We start from the raw sequence: 17219 nt of genomic DNA on the forward strand, positions 1-17219 counted from the left end.
TGTTCATTGTTGGACTAATCGGTGGACAGAAGAAATTGGAAATGCTTATAAGTGAAGAGCGCTGAAGGAGTGGTCGAGGGGAAGGAGCTCGCTCCCTCCCCTCCGTATTTCAAGCTACTAGGCTATGAGCGAAGGAGCAAGGGAAGAACACGTCCGATCTTGCATGTGACGTAGTTGCCCTCAAAGTGAAGGGGCAAAGGCGCAGCAATGTGATACACGCAGTTTGCGTTGCCTGAAGTTTCCAGTCCGTGTCGTCTTGTTTGAATGTGCTTATGTTACGCTTGTTTCTTCCGAAATTGTGCTGTTAGTTACACGCCTAGCTGTTTGGACCATGTTGAATATTAGTGGCCTTGTTTTAACGGTACATAAATCTTTGTGTCAATCAATTAGAACTTAAAAAACTTAAATGCGGTCAGATATACGTAGCATTAGGTCTCATTCTTTTTAGAATCTCGTGCGTGTCATACAATTGCTGAAAGATATTGAGATATCTTCGAGCCCAGTAGGTGACTCACCAAGTATTTGGCCTCCAGAAACTGGGAGAATTGAACCTGGTAGACCAAAAAAGGTCAGTTGGTGAGATGGGGTAGGGATGAAACACGTTTCCATTGTTCCCCTGTAACTTGATATTTTCCTGTGGGGTCTCAGAAAGGAAAAAAACGCCAGAGGCATTGGCTGATGGAGGGCTGAGGGTGGTTCCGTTAAATCTACGACGTGGTTATTACCCTGCGGCACTGAAATTGCCCCGATTGTGGTCTAATCTCTTGGGAAGGTTCATGCTATGTGCCTGTCGTGTTTTGCCTTAAAATTTTCCACAGCTGCAATTCTATTGTAATACTCCTGCGAGAGCTTTTAAACAAAATTGTTCGTGAGTAGGACTAGCATCGTGGAGCAACGGCGTGTGCGAAAAGAGGATCGGAACTCTTTCTACTCCCTCTTATGCCGCTATTACCGCCGCAGTTATCAAAATTTCCTCTTTAGGATTGAAAGAGGAAATTTCGATAAATGTCGAAATTCCAGGCATACGTCTGCGACACCGTACGATAGGATAAAAAAATGCAGCAAAATTTTTTTTCTTTATAGCTTCGATTCTCAAAATAGGGGTGCGCCTCTTACACGTGTGCGCCTCTTACACACGCTTATATGGTATTTTTCTTGCCATTTTTGCATGTTTACATTAGTGTCCCATTCCCGCCGGAATGAGGGAGGACTGGGACAAATGTCATATGCTAAGAAAATGCTAAGTTCCACAGTGCTCACCTATACTATTTTGTTGAGTAATTTTCTATGGAATTCAGAGAGGTCAAAGCAATTAAGGATTGCAAAAAAAATTTATTTAAGCTGCTAATATTTTCACAAAAAATTGTATTAAAAAAAGTGTTCAGGCCTCCCTAGTGTTCACCCCTTTATCATGATTGGGCATATTTTGAAATTAGATTTTATTGATGGTTGTTATTTTTCCAGTTTCAGGATTTATGCCTTCTTCTGGAGAAACGGAAGCAGAAGTTGCTTGACTTGTTCAGCAGTGATTGCTGAAATCCGTAGTCATACCAAAGAAGGTACAAGGCACAAAAGGAGTGAAAGTATTACATTGAAGCATTTGTATCATACATTATTTAGATTTCACTTGATAATCTACTACAACTCTTCTTTAGGCATAGAATTTCACAGGTTTTCCATTCCAATTACTTCAATTTTGTTGATTCTCGGGAATAGATTCCTTATTGAAATATTATATTGCATCTTTGTGCATAATTCACTTACTGGAGTTCTTACAACAATTAATCAGGGTACTTACTTGCAATCAGTGGGAATTATTGAATACTTTTCTCCTTTTCTCATGCACATTTTTGCCGAGTTTTTATAAGGACTAGGGCTGCCCATGGATCATTGCAAAGTTTTCAATTGTAGAGTTCTTTATGGAATGTCTCCTATTACTCTTAAAGTAGTCCTTAATGATATCAATCTAATTCTTAAAGTTTATGAAAAATTGTAAGGAAGAGTGTGGCATTCAGGTTGTATTAATTCCAGAAGAACTAGAAAGAATGAATTATTGAACCATAAGGTGGGGTAAAAGTCCAATGAGTTAACCGCATTTTTATAGGTAATTGGTTGTATATTCTTGAATGTGGATACCCTATCAACTGTTACTGAAATGTAGTCTACAATCCTAGTCATTGTGAAATGAATTCCACATGGTCATCAGAATTATCCTGAAAAATTAACTACTTGTCTCTTGAAGTATCTTCATTGGAATTTATGTGGTACACTTGTGAAATCTATCATTTTAAAAGCTAATTATGCTGGTGGTTGTATGAGTAACCATTGGCTAAAGGCGTCAAAAGGTCAGCTCTCCTCCATAAAGTGGTATTAGGTGATACATTTCATGATAAATCTTCTGCACTGTCTCAGATAATGATTATTATTTGGTGCCCTGCCTTCACTGGCTGGGCTTAATGTTTATCTTTCCAGCAACCATCTTCTAAAAGATTTCTGAAATTTGTATTTGTTATTTTATATTTTGTTGCTCGTGCAAATTGCACATTTTCTGAAGGTTCTTTGGCTATCCTTCATTTTTTAAAACCATATTTAATTCAATTACATATCTTTTTTTGACAATTGTGGATCAGGAGCAATAGGGGTATCGAATGGATCTCATCTAACCTGAATGGAAATGCCAAAAGAGTGAGTTAAATGTGTAAATAATGAAGATTTGCATTGAATCTAGTGATCAGTATCAAGTTTGTTGTAAACGTATGGCCTAATCATGAATATGACTTTAAATGATTGTGACCTGACATCCTGCTTTGATTGCTGGTCATTGTAGAGGATTATCAATGCAGTGTCTTTAACCTGGCATTATATGGTCTGGCCAAGATATTACCAAGGCTGAATATTATCAAAAGTGGTCTTGGTTAAATGTTATTCACTCAGTGTTGGAGTTTTGAAGAAAGGGGAGCATTATGTAAAAACAATGTAGAGTGAATATTTTTTCACTGCTGCTTAGGGGTTTTATTTTGGAATTTTTTTCACAATTAATTGAATCAGACTGAATCAATCCAAAAACAGAATTTCTATTTGGCTGCAATATTTTTGTTGTACTGTATTCTTAAAGCTTGAAGAAACTTTTTGTTTCTTAACCTTTGCCGCAAAAGTGTTGCATGATGGTGCTTCTGTTGTTAACAGTATAAACATATTAAGGACTTTGGTAGGGAAAGTAAACTAGCACCTGCTGAAAAGGGTATGTGAAGTATGTATTCATGTAGGTATGGAAAACAAAAAGTATCTTTTAATTCAGAGAATCGATTTTGATAAAATAGTTTTAATTTGTTTCAGTGGTGTCATTTTGGAATTACTGTATGATTTTCCCTCACTAAAGGTAGCTTTATCCATCTACTTGAAAGGATGTGGGTAGCCTAAGTATTTATATGCTGTTACTGTTTGCTCCAGTATTGGTTTTTAGTAGTCTATTTTGGTTGCAACTCCAGTATCACTTTAATCACTTTCATTACTACTTTTTTTTAAGATCTGGAAAGGCTCATAGTCCTATGATTGCTGTTGAAGAAGTACCTAATGCTTTTAATCTTTCATATTATGTGGGTTAAAATTAAATCTAACAATTATGATAACTGAGCCATCACCATACTCTTGTGCTGCAATTCATATAAATATGCGCCTCATCCTATAGAAACTGATGTCGTGATGGGAAGCTTTGTGGAAAAATTTAAGGTGGCTGCAATAATTTTGATTAGTTTCCATGTTTCTGAACAGATTTCATTTTCTCTAATGCTTGTACTCATAAGATCTATTTTGACAGATTTTTTTGTCTTTTAATGGTATTTTCCTAAAACACGGGTTGTTAGGGCTATTCCATTTGATAAGGTCAATATGTTCTCTAACAGGCCATATCAATTTACTTTGTTCTGTCCTCTCCCCCCTACCCTAGTGAGTTTATTCTTTCTCTGATCTGTGTACTTACATATTCTCTTGATTGTGATCCAACCATACGTGTGAACTTCAGTTGACTCCCTTCTGTACAAGTAGTTTCTAAAATGTGTGTGGACTGTTTTCAGACTGGAAAAAAGAAGATGAACCCTTTTTATTGGACAATTTTTTTTTCCTCTATCATGCACTGAATGTGTTATTAATTCTGTGCCATTCAGCTGTCTAACTGCGAATGCTGTGTTATTGAGACCTTAGAATTCTTTTCTCAATTGTTACAATGTGTACTCATTCTTGGACTAGCATGGTACAATGTACCTTTGTTACTTGTATGTTAAGCATATTTACATATGTTAACCCATAGACTGCGTGAACATTTTTATACAGTTTGTATGCTAACCGTGGAAAAACATTTTTAAACGTTTGACCATTGCTCAGCTACCTACGGCAGTTTCCCAAAATTTTTATTGCTACCTGGGTAGAGTCCAAGTGCATTTTCCGTCACTGTAGGTATTGTTAATGTGGCTTAACTCTCCCTGGCTGTCTCAGAAAAACAAAGCGTTTAAAAATGTTCCCGCTGTCTAAGGGTTAACTTAGCACACTCATATGGGCACAAGAAAAAAAGCTCCATTTGATGCCTGGCATGCCAGTACAGGCATGAGAAGTTTGAAGGGTTGGAATTAATTCTTGCAGGGAAGGACAATAGCTGAACAGACAATCCAGAGGCTTATGGTTAAACATTGTGCCAATGAAATAATGATTTACTTTGACCACTATTGAGTTCTGTGAACCAGTGAAAAGATACTTTGACTGAGATCCAACCATATTTGGATGTGCGCTTAGGTTTGATTTATGTAATGCATTCAGTAATTTTTTGGAAGTTATTTATTTTCTCACACCCTTGCACCTCAGTCTTCCACCTACTTTCATTTTCTCTTCCCAGTCTGTCATCTTACGCCACACTTTTCCATCTGGGGAAGTTAAAGTGAGCTCTTTAAAATAATATTTGTGGGGTGATTTATTTAAAAAATTTCAGACACATTTTTTTGTATCTTGCCATCTTATGACTTGATTGTTAGAGGCGTAACTTGGTGAAAGTGATTCATAATTAAATTAAAAAGAAGAACTTTGTTCTTTCACATTAATATTTATTCACGACCATGGTTTCAACGTTAGACGTCATCATCAGGTGAACTCTACAGAGGTCCATCACATCCTTTTATACCAGGCTAGGAGGAGGAGGGAGGAAGGTAATTAGGTTGATTGGTTATGATTGATTAGAATTATGGTTAATTAGGTTATTGCCCTCTTCTCTGTTAACCAATCCGTTCAACCTAATTACCTTCCTCCCTCCCCCTCCTAGCCTGGTATAAAAGGATGTGATGGACCTCTGTAGAGTTCACCTGATGATGACGTCTAACGTTGAAACCATGGTCGTGAATAAATATTAATGTGAAAGCACAAAGTTCTTCTTTTTAATTTAATCTTATGACTTATTTTCTCATGGAAGAGTTGTAAACAAACACTTCAAATTATGTGTATGTTGCCATGACAGATATGCATGGGATCCCTAGTCACTGTGAGAGGTCATGAAAATATTCAGTATCATGTGATTTATCGAATCTATCAATGTAAAACGTTGCCTTCATCAAGCATTGAATCCATGCTCACAGCAAAAGGACAGCAGTTGAGCAATATGTCATTTATCGAATTTATTGTGTCTTGGCACTAGTTTTGAGGGAGAGGTAACCGTCCATTACTGTGCATGTGCCCTTGATAATGAAATTGAATTGATAGATGACTCAGTAATGAGTGCTTTACAAATCCCTAGAGTAAAATTACACTGCCATTTATAATCCTGAATCCTAGTTAGTAGGCATACAATGAGGATGTGGTTTGAAGAAAGGTATGATTTTATAAATAAACAAAGAGCTCGTTATTTAATTATGGTTGTTTTCTATAAAATTGAATATCCTTGCACTTTATGCATTCTTATGTTTAGTAAAATAGACTATGATTCATTTTTGCTTACGGAGGTACTTAATTTCCTTCATTAATGTTTGTTATAATTCTTAGTTATTATTCTTCAATCTGCTAAACTTGAGAGTAAGAGTTACCATATTATCATAAAAAGTTACTCTGAAATATGTATTGCTGTACTTTAATTATTTAAATTCAATTTTGAAGTTACTTGAATAGAAAAAGTGACTGTGGCTGAAATGCTTCAATTTTGACATGTCATAACTCTGATGAATGCTTTGTTAGCAGCAAGAAATTGGTATGTGAGTCTTTAAAAATATTTTTGTGCAAATGTGTGATTTCTACGATAGTTTTGATGTATTTAATTTTGTTAAGTACACTTAGTGGTTTCGTTATGGTGGTAAGAATGTGAGAGTGCTATTTTTCTGAAGTAAGGCATGTGCTTATTTTAATTCTTGATGGAAACCTGTTATTACTTGATCCAATATTGCTTACTCTACTTTAAGCAGATGTAAGTGGAAAGCAAATATTGTTGTTATTTTGTTTTATTTTATGGAAAATTATTGACATCACCATGTACTTAAAGCTGTTGATGTAAGACTAAGAATGTATATGTGTATTTTTTTTCATGAGAAATTTATGTGTTAGCTAGCCAAAAAGTATTTAATGAACAATATTTAAAAATAAATTGCTTTTATAAGGAAAATATTCCTCTGTATTTGTTTGACAGTAGTTGTACAAACCTTGGGCAAGTATATGTGGTGCTTTGGGCATTGGTTGAGAAATAGTTTTAAGCAATGAACTTAACTTCAAGGCTCACGTGGAAGCTTATGGACTTAGGATGTGTTGAATATCAAAGGTGACATTTGTTTAGTTTTGGGGGAAATCAAATACATGGCAGTCATGGTTCCTGTTAGTGTCATATTATTAATGTTGTAAAGTAGGCAGTTATCCATTGGCCTCCTGGATGAGTGTAAATAACTTTGGGGCTTGCTTGCACTGCCTTCTTGCCTTTATAAGGATGTTAATCCAGCACTGCTAGCTATCAAAGAATTTTAAGGGCAGAAAGAACTTAGCTGGGATTTTTTGATATATCTGTAGCAGTTGTGGAATGGAGGTTAAATTTGGTACACTAAGAATACATATAATAATAATAAGGTTTATTATCCATGGGCAAAATACATTTGCATGGAGTCGTCAAAAAGTACAATTACATAAAAATGATCAAGTCAGTTACATCACAAAACAAAATATACAACTTGTTGTAATGAGTTACAATTACAAAAAACAAAAGTACAACAAGAAGGTCATTTTGGTTAAGAACAGTATACAAAGATAAATCTTAAAAGACACAGTTCATATATTCTTTTACATCATAGAACAAATGTTTTTTCAGGATATTTTTTACGGATAATTTGAATTTCTGATATTCTAGATTTTTTATTGCAGATGGCAGTTTGTTATAAATGTTGAATCCTTGGTGATTTAAACGTTTCAGTCTTTTAGCTGTTCCATGGCTTTTTAGATGGATGAGTTCATTTGATCTGGTGTTATAGTTATGAAAATGAGAGTTTTTTTCAAAAGACATGTGGTTCTTGTGAATGAAGGACACTGTTTCTGATATGTAAATGCATGGTACTGGTAAAATGTTGAGTTCTGCATATATTGGTTTGGTGGATGTTCTTAAAGGAACCTGTTTCATTATTTTTAAAATTCTTTTCTGCATTTGAAATATTTTTTTCACGTAATGCGAGGATCCCCATAGGATAATTCCCGGTGTTATTCTTGAGTAAATATGCCCATAATAAACTACCTGAAGAACATCGAGGGTTGTGGATTTAGCTAATATGCGCATTGCATAGCACAGTGAATTTAATTTTCCTACTAATTTATTTATATGTTCATCCCAAGATAAGTCGCGGTCAATCCAAACTCCTAGAAATTTTGTATGATGCTCTTCCTTGATTGTAAAGTTGTCTAGAATTAAATTTATTGGAGCAGACTTTTGTTTTGTGGGATTAAAATCAACAAGGATTGTTTTGTCAACATTAAGGGTTAACTCATTAAATTTTAACCATTTTTGTAAATTGCACTCCATTTCATTAACTTTTCGCTGTAATACTTCACAACTGCTGCTTTTCAATATGATGTTTGTGTCATCTGCAAATATAACTGGGGTAGTTAGCGGGAGAGATTCAGGCAGGTCATTGATAAAGGCTAGAAACAGGATAGGTCCTATAATTGAGCCTTGGGGAATCCCACATTTTAGAGGTAGGGGATCTGAGATAACACTATTAATTTCTACCACTTGTTTTCTATAGTGTAAGTATGATTGAAACCATTGGTTAACCTGCCCTCTTACTCCTATTTTATTCAATTTATTGAGTAGAATAAGATGATTTACTGAGTCAAAAGCTTTTTTGAGGTCAAGAAATAAGCCAAGGGCAAATTCTTTATCATCTTAGTAAGTGCATAAAGAGTTTCTTAGTGTTTTTCAACGTAGCCCGACACTACATAAAGCAACAGTGACTATCTTGTTACAACTATATCGAATATGAGGAATGGAAGGTACTGAAGTTCCATTTAAAGTTATTTTGGAGTGGGCCTTCAGTTTGCCAGGGGAGGACAACCCTGCCACCACCAAAGGTTGCAAATAATAAGAAATTATCTTATGAGCAATTGATTATAAGAATTACCCAATAAGCAAGTTTTGTTTTGTCACCATTACTAATTTTTTTGGTGGTTGGAACTAATAACTTTACAAATTTTCAAAAAATAAGATGAACGCAACTGATAGTGGTTAGGTCAATGCAGAAGATAATCCCTTGTGAGTCTAAGATTTTATCACCCAATTTGCTCATCTTTTCTGGTGTAAAGAAAGGCACGAACCGGGAGAAAACTATTCATAATCGTATGTATAACTTTGGGAGTGAGGAATGTGCATTTTGGTAAGGCTTAATTCACATAAAGGGAGATATGATCACTTGAGTGAATGATCATTCAACTATGTTGAATATATAACCCTAGGCGAGAAATTTAACTGCATGTTCAGGCAGCAGATTAGAATCAAACAGAAAAACAGCTGTAATAGCACTAGGCAGACAAGAACACTGGTAAAGGAAGCACTCTTGAATCAATAAGAAATGTTGGTGAGAATTTCATTACTTTTGAGAGATAGAATACTAATGCTCAGGGCGGGGCAACCGCCCCGCCGGTCGTGAAAAAAAAATTGAAATATACGATATTTTTGAAAACTATTGAAAAAGCGCGCTTTTTATGTTTACTTTACGTTATAATTTTATGAATAAATATAATTATAAATTTTATTTGTATTATACTATTTTGAACTCAACTGCGTGATGGCATCATAACGGCGTAATTACCAAGTCTGAATTTGGAAGGGGAACACATACTTAGCCAGAGAGTGGTGGGGATTCAAAATGCTCGAGTTTGTAGATGGGGTATAAAGTTTAATATTTTAAGTGAAGGGCCCCGCACTGAAGGTTCGCCCCTAGCCCCACACCTGCTAGGGCCGGCCCTGCTAATGCTGGTAAAGATACCTAAATATGTTATGTAGCACTACTTGGGAAACACTGATGTTGAAATAAAGAGGACAAGAAAAGGCTAGTGGCATTTCAGATGCATGTAAGAAAATGGAAAGGTAAAGAGGGACAAAGAAAATAAGTAATTTATTCTAATCGAAAACTGAGGTAATTTTATCATATTCAATCCTACAATTTACCTTATTTGGTAATATATAATATTTTTTTGAAATTTATAATCATGCATGATTATACTAAGATAAGAGACAAGAGAAAGGGTAGATTTTGCATCCACGAAAAGAATTGGAATTAAAGCCATATTCAAGTTACTGAGTTGATATCTGCGATTGGAGTCAAATAACTCAAAAGAAGTGAGGCATTCATTACAATACGTTTCTTACGGCGTACTAATTCGAGAAGAAAAAACAACACATGGTGGCACCTCGATAAATATGTACGTACGCTAATACATTTTATTACGCTTCTAAATTTCTTGCGAAAGTTATTTAGGTGTAATTGTGTGTAAACTTAAACCTCTAAAGCTAGTTTCGGTTCTTCGAAAGGGTAATGGTGAATTTCTACCAAATTCAAGGGCATAAACGCTGTTTTAATGAGTGAAACCAGAGTGGCATGTGTATGTGCATTCACTGGGCTGAACATTTTATCAAAACGTCCACTAAGGTCAACGAAATTGCACTTCAGGGGAAAATTGTGAAGTAAAATATTTTAATTTCCCAATTTACAGGGCACAGCTAAACTGGTAAAAATATAATCTTCGTGAAAAATTGGGCCTTTTACTTTCAAGAAACTTGGGAGGATCATGCAGATTTGAATTTACTATATCCCACCGAAAGGTTGATTTAAAAGACATTCTCATTTCCAAGGTTACAGGCGATAGAGACGATCTTAGGCGATGAACAATAGGCAATCCAACGGCGAGCAAATATTTTTGTTAGCCTACGCATACTTGATTTTGGACGCCAATAACGCGATAACGCCTGAACAGGCTTGCCATAATGAAAATTCAAAAAAATAATGTTGCAACCAACGCACCCTATGTTTCAACGCTGAAAATACTAGACCTCATTATGCAAAAATATCTGAACCGGAAATTTTATGTTTTGTACATTTGATATAGACTTTTTGAGTGTAATGGTCTGTGAAGAAATCCTGGTTTAGCCTGTACTACGAGCATGAAGACCTTTCATTAACGAAGAGGTGAGAAAAATGAAGCGTGATTCCGCAGTCGTCCGCAGTAATGCATTCTTCGGAATGACATAATATAAAAGTCTCCATAAGGCCATTTTTTAAGTTATCTGTTTGAGAAAATGTTACTCCTGTGAAGCTTGAGTGCAATTAGAGGTGAATGTACAGTAGTTTTTTCCTCTTGGTGCATGTTTTTATTACTTGCGAACGCTGAATTCTCCTCTGGCGACTAAAAGCTTGGAGCCGGTTGTCAAAGTCCGGGACAATATGGCCGACCATGGAAAGGAAAGAATCACAGAATTTTTCTGAAATGCTGAGCTGATATTGATTGCTTTTCACGACGAAAGCTCTTCTAAGTGTGCGTGGGAGTTGTCTCACAACTTATCAGCGTTTCCCGTTGGATTTAAGTGCGCTATTTATTCGTTAATTTATGTGAAAGGTTCAGAATTAACTGCTGAGTAATGAAAAGCCAACCAAAATTCAGAGCGTCGATTTCATGAACCGAGTAGCCTTTGTCTAGTACACAGCTCTTGAATTCCATGCCGGTTCGTTCTTAATCTCATAAGATGAGGAAAACTAAGGTAAATTGTTTTAAATCGTTAAGTGATTAAAGTGATGATGCATTCGGAGCTGTTTTAGCTTAGACGGAATTGTTGCCATCCCTAATAGCCATTACTGTATGAACGTGTAAAGTGTGTTTTATGAATACAGAATTAGTATGCGGCTTGTATGTAGATGCTAGTGTAGTTTTTGTCGATTAAATAGTGAGAGTGTGCGCGATAAAAACAGCAAGTGGAAAGAATTTGATTGCTGAAAATAATGTAGACAGTTCATCTTTGGATGATTCGATAATTCGCGTATAGAATCATTTTGATATATTTGCTTGTAAAACTTCTTTTCTGTCCAACAATTCACACAACCTCCATAAATTTTTATGCAGGTTAATTCACGTAGGCGAGAACGGCGAGGCCCCGTGCAAGACATGTCCTCATCACCAGCTCCATCAGCGATGGGGCCCCCACCTCAGCAGCCCCCTCAGCAGTCCCAACCCCCCAATGCTTCTTCTTCGCCGTCACCTGCTCAATCACCGATGGCCCCACCTCCACCAATGTCACCCAGTAACAACAGCACCCCACCAGCACCAAGTGCAAATGGGCACCCGGGAAGTAATGGTCCTCACCCCCCTTCAGCAACTACTCCCAATCCGGGAACACCAAATTCGCCCTCACCAGCACCGCCATCGAGCCCTGCTTCTGGACAAGGGCATGTGATGAATCCACAAGGAGGCCATATGCCTCCACAAGGAGTGGTAAGTGTTATTCTATTATTATTTCCTCAACCCATTCTAGATTGGAAAAATAATGTGCAGACTAGTAGCAACTTTCCTGCCCTAAATGTCAGTGTAACTGGGAGCAGTGTATGTGGGGCGGGTGTGTTGGGAGTTGCCATAATTTGTCATGGTTTGCTTTTCTCATGCAATCAGGGTGGACAGCACATGGGTGTGCAACAATCTCAGCAGTCTCATCCGACATCGCCTCACCACCCTCACCATGCACAACAGCACCCATCCCCATCAGGTCCCCCATATGGTGGACACCACCCACAGCATGTTGGTCCAGGTGGACCCCCTCCTCCTCCACATGGCCCACATCCTTCTATGCATCCACACCATCAACCATATGGACAGCACATGCATCTCCCTCCTGTAAGTCTCATCATACTCAATTTTCAAAATTTAGTGTTCATTTGGCTACTCTTGCTCTTCGAAAAGGAGTGTTTCCTAGTTTGTGCAGGTTCTGAATTATCGTTATGCTCTTTTGACGTTTGGTTTTTATTGGAGGGTCACCTTAATTCACATTTGGGCTTGCATTGTCTTTTGCTAAATAATACCTTTGGTCTTGGGGAAAAATATTCTTGTTGAAGAGAATATATGTTGCATTACTGCAATGGTCTAGATGTAGGGCTCAATAGCTTTGATTTTATAATTTCAGGTATTATGATATAATTATTGACCCACTGGAGATAATGTGCATCATTTGCTTGAAAAGTCAGCGAAAATCATAGAATGTGTTTGGTTTGTGATGATGATGGTGTAGCTATCTTGCTATCACAGTAAGCTCCGTGACATTGTACATACGATTTCATTCCTTGGGAAAAATTATTATGTCATAAAGTCACATGATAAAAATATTGAAGGACAAAATATTCAAATTAGGGTCTAGTTATGGAATAGGCCTCTATAAAGGGATTAAAAGAATTTTTTATTTTTCTTCACAATTAACCATATTTTACATTTTTACCCTTTGCAGAAAGTAGCTATACTTAAGCTTTTAGTTCAGAGTGGCTATGAAAAAATATGAATTCAAAAGTCTTGTTTTTTGAGTTACTTCTTTCAGTCATGTTTCTGGTAGTTACCCTACGTGAGGATTTTCATGGTGAATTATTTTTCATCCAGGTTCTATTCTTCCATATTTAACCTTTTCATTTGGTCACTAGGCTAATGAACGATTTTTTTCCTTTTCTGTAGTGTATTGTAAATGCAAATTCCTTTGGTGGATCATGCGTCTAAGAACAAGTTTTTCGAAGACAAGTCCAAATGGCTTTGAATGCTATTTGCTCTTTTTGCTGTGAAACAGAAAAAAGTATGGAGAAATTTCATTCCATGTTTAAAACTGTGTCTGAATACCTTGGTATCAGCTTTACATTGGTGAAAAGAGTTGCCTCTAAGGAAAAGAATTGTGACTGGGGGAACTCAAGTAGTGACCATCTTACGGCACAGAAAAGGCTTCGTGTGTTGGGTAGGCTGAAGATCTTCATCGACAAATTCACAATTTGTGTAATAAGGGGAACAGTGCATGAGTTCCATTTGAGGAATATGTTTCCTACATGAAGTGGGGTGATAGGTAACTTTCTATGCCACCCCAACCTGACATCTTTAAGTTTACCTGAAGGGAGCAACACAGATACTTATACTGTACGTGCCGGTCATTTAAATGAAGGAAGCGTGCTGACTGCTGAGTGGTGCCTACCAAGCACCCGTTCTCTCCTCCTCCTCCCACGACAGAGCTAACGGTACGCTTGTAGAAACATCTAGATGAATAATAAGCGATATTGACCTTATTAGTGATATTGAAGGTAAATGTTTTAAGAACCAGCCTTGCATTCATTGTGCAGCATACATCAGTACCAATCAATTTTCAATTGACCCATTGGTTTCGATGTTAGCAGAGGTATGTGTTTTTTAATTTAATGGTATAAACAATTTGTTTTCTGCAAATTGTCAATAATAGATCTGGCTTTCTTTTATCAAAATTGCAAGTTACTGGAACGAAAACTACAGGAATACCAAGCGCTTTAAATTGAGCAACTTGATTTTGCAGGCAAAAAACAGGTACATATTTGAGATACAAAAATATGTAGTGGAAATGCTAATGAGCCAGACATTTTTTAAAGCTAATGATCAAACTTAGAAATAAATTCTCTACTGTTGATTCTCTGTTTTTGTGGCATTGAAATTGATTCCTTCTTTTAGACGATTGAGCTCCTCAAACTTGGGTGTTGCTTTTTCTTTACAGACAGTATATTATCACTTAAGCCATTCATATACATTATGTATCTTAGATTGAAACAAGGATTTCATTTTCTTTCAATGTAATTAAAGATGAGATGATGAAATTAAAACTCTTGCCTTCCAAATTTGATTGATCAGCTGCTGTTTTGTCTAAGATGGAATCACATTTTTTGATTTTTTTCTATCATCAGAGTGGAGGGTATGTGAGCCAGGGAGGAATGCCACCGCAGGACAATCTCAGTGCTCTACAGCGAGCCATTGATTCCATGGAAGAGAAAGGCCTCCAGGAGGATCCACGATATTCACAGCTATTGGCGCTGCGCGCTCGGCAGGGGCCCTCTCCGTCCCACGCTGCATCGTCACCTTCCCCTTCACCAGCTGTAGGAGGTGGATCAATGGCATCAGAGCATCCAGGGCAGCCGATGGTTCATGGTCATCACCCACACCCATCAGCCCATGGCCCACCGCACGGCTCCCACCCTCCTGGCCCCCCACATCCCCACATGCCTCCTCACCCTTCACAGCACCCTCCTCATGGGCATCACATGCCGCCTCATGTCCCCTCCCACGGACCTCCTCCGGGCCCGCACGGCCCTCCGCATGGACCACCTCCCCATGGGCCCCCCCACGGGCCTCCACATGGTTCCCCACATGGCCATGTTCCTCCTCACGGTCCTCCCCATGGCCCACCCCATGGCCCGCCTCACGGCCCTCCCCATGGGCAGCCTCATGGGCCTCCACATGGGCCCCATGGCTCACCACATGGGCCACCACACGCTCCACCTCATGGTCCCCCTCATGGTCCCCCTCCACATGGACCTCCTCATGGGCCTCAGCATGGCCCCCATGGCCCACCTCATGGACCTCCACGGACACACGTGCAGGTTAGTCAATTTTGCATTGAATCGTAATGTTGAGTTCTCACCTCTTTATGTTATAGAAGAGAAGTCAACTTGGTTAAGAGACTGATTTAACTTGCTTGTTGGACTGAAATAAAAATATTAGAAATTATTTTTTCTACTCATATGGCTAAGTTATTTAAACACAACACATATTGAACAGATACATGTTTGGTGTGTGGTGTATCAAAAAGGCTATGAAACCTGTCATCAATTGTTTCAAAATATTTTCTCCAAGGAATGAGGAATCCTCATTCTAACTCAGTAAATGCAACACAATTTTTCTCATTGTTCATGTTAACTTGATGTTGTAATGAATAATTATTCTTTTCTTAGGGCTTTGGAATGCAGAATGATGGTATGCAAGGCCCTGGCAGTGGTGGGCCTATGATGCCTCAGCAAGGGCAGCAGCAACAAGGGGGGCAAAATCAAGGACCTATGGGTCCAAAGGCCCCGCAACAGCCTGGAATGCCTCCACAGCAAGGCCAAGGACAGGGACTTCAGCACGCATTCAGTGGCGCTCAGCTGCAGCAACTGCGTGTACAAATAATGGCATACAGATTATTGGCTCGAAACCAGCCATTGTCTCAGCAGCTTGCTCTTGCAGTACAGGTGAGTTGAGCTGTTGGGAATTCAACCTATTGGATTGTGAATAGCAATAACTTATCCTCATCTTGTTGGTTTTACCAGTTCTGTTGCAGAAGTATTTCTTTCGAACTAACCATTTCCGCACAACAGTTTTCCAAATCCTAAATCAAAAGTAGCAATAGTTACACTGCAAAAATTTGTCTAATTTTGTTGTTCAAAAAGGGGAAAAATGTCCTCTGTAGCAGCGGGGAGAAATCTCATTTTCAAGGGAAACTATGCCCCAATGTTCTAGGGTTCCTATCCTGAGATGAACTTTGCACTAGACTGACAAGATTACACCTCCAGGGAAAATATGTCAGAAATGCTGCCTTGCACAGAGGGTGGATCGTAGACAACCTCTTCTCAGAGGGTTTTGACAGAGGTTTTGAGGTCAGAAGAAAAGTCTTCAATATATTCGGCATCTTAGAGTGCTCTGAATAACTACCCTCTAAAGACAGTATAGGATGTCATGCAATCAGCAAGGCCAAATACGAGCGTGAGAAAGGGGAATGCATCTTTCTCAGCTCACATTGGAATGAATGAGGACACCGTATAAGCACGTGTAAGAGGCACACCTTTTTTCCCAGAAATTGCAGCCGAAAATGAGGGTGCGCCTCTTACACAAACTTCTTATCTTCCCCCCCCCTCCCCTTCACCGGTCGCAAGTCTTAGGGGAACTGAGTGGCCTTGGTTTTCAGTGTGAGTCAGTCATCTGAACCCCTAGGTCAAAAACAAGCGGCAGGCAGGGGAGTTTCTCCCTTAGTGACGTATTTTTAAAATGCTCCTGTTTGCTTTTCTTGTAAGCATCGCGCTGTCACGTCGGTACCCCAGAGGTGAACATGGAAGATCTCGCAGGGTTTTTCGCTCCGTAGGGCGCGCAAAATTTACTGCCACAAGTGGGCATCCCGCGGCATTTATACTGCATATAGTAATCGCTTATCAAACGTAGAGAAACGCGTAGTGTTGAAGGACATACCTGGTTAACAGTCAACATCTGTCTTGCCGAGTAATTTCCATTACGCTGAGGAACTGATTTTCCAAAAATCATCTTCAGACGCTAATATGAGGATTATTGCAACTGAAAATTATATTGGTATCAAAACCTGCGCTTTAAAAAATTAGAACGAGTGTGTTCATTGTTGGACTAAATTGTGGATGGAAAAATCAGAAATGCTTGTAAGTGAAGAGTGCGGAAGGAGAGTTCCAGGGGAAGGAGCGCGATCCCTCCGTCTTCGAACCAAGCAACGAAATACGGAGTGGAAGGAGCGCGCTCCCTCCCCTCAGTATTTCAAGCTACGAGGCTATGAGCGAAGGAGCACGGGATAAACACGTCTGATCTTGCATGTGACGTCGTTGTCTTCAAAGCGAAGGGGCGAAGGCGCAGCAATGTGATATACGCAGTTTGCGTTGCCTAAAGTTTCCAGTCCGTCTCGTCTTGTTTGAATGCGCTTA

The 17219-nt window shown here is 38.5% G+C and overlaps 2 protein-coding genes across 9 annotated transcripts in view; both read left to right on the forward strand.

Moving 5' to 3' along the window:
* LOC124168745 (ras association domain-containing protein 8) overlaps positions 1-4960 on the forward strand; it is a 65133-nt gene extending 60173 nt beyond the window's left edge. For all 4 annotated transcript variants that reach the window (XM_046547015.1, XM_046547020.1, XM_046547037.1 and 1 more), the window contains one exon: positions 1465-4960. The gene's annotated coding sequence lies outside the window, so the exon portion shown is untranslated. The remainder of the gene's footprint in view (positions 1-1464) is intronic.
* A 5534-nt stretch (positions 4961-10494) lies between these two features.
* Positions 10495-17219, forward strand: part of LOC124168768 (ATP-dependent helicase brm) — a 96052-nt gene continuing 89327 nt past the window's right edge. For 2 of the 5 annotated variants that reach the window (XM_046547059.1, XM_046547067.1), the window contains exons 1-5: positions 10963-11251; positions 11611-11979; positions 12154-12375; positions 14433-15125; positions 15477-15752. In XM_046547059.1, the coding sequence (XP_046403015.1) occupies positions 11237-11251; positions 11611-11979; positions 12154-12375; positions 14433-15125; positions 15477-15752 (1575 nt within the window). In that variant the 5' untranslated portion in view covers positions 10963-11236. Of the gene's footprint in view, positions 10683-10708; positions 10827-10962; positions 11252-11610; positions 11980-12153; positions 12376-14432; positions 15126-15476; positions 15753-17219 lie in introns of those variants that run through there. The other 3 variants (XM_046547076.1, XM_046547085.1, XM_046547094.1) reach the window with 3 other exon arrangements.

This window comes from Ischnura elegans, chromosome 1, assembly GCF_921293095.1.
Source record: "Ischnura elegans chromosome 1, ioIscEleg1.1, whole genome shotgun sequence".
Taxonomy (NCBI): domain Eukaryota; kingdom Metazoa; phylum Arthropoda; class Insecta; order Odonata; family Coenagrionidae; genus Ischnura; species Ischnura elegans.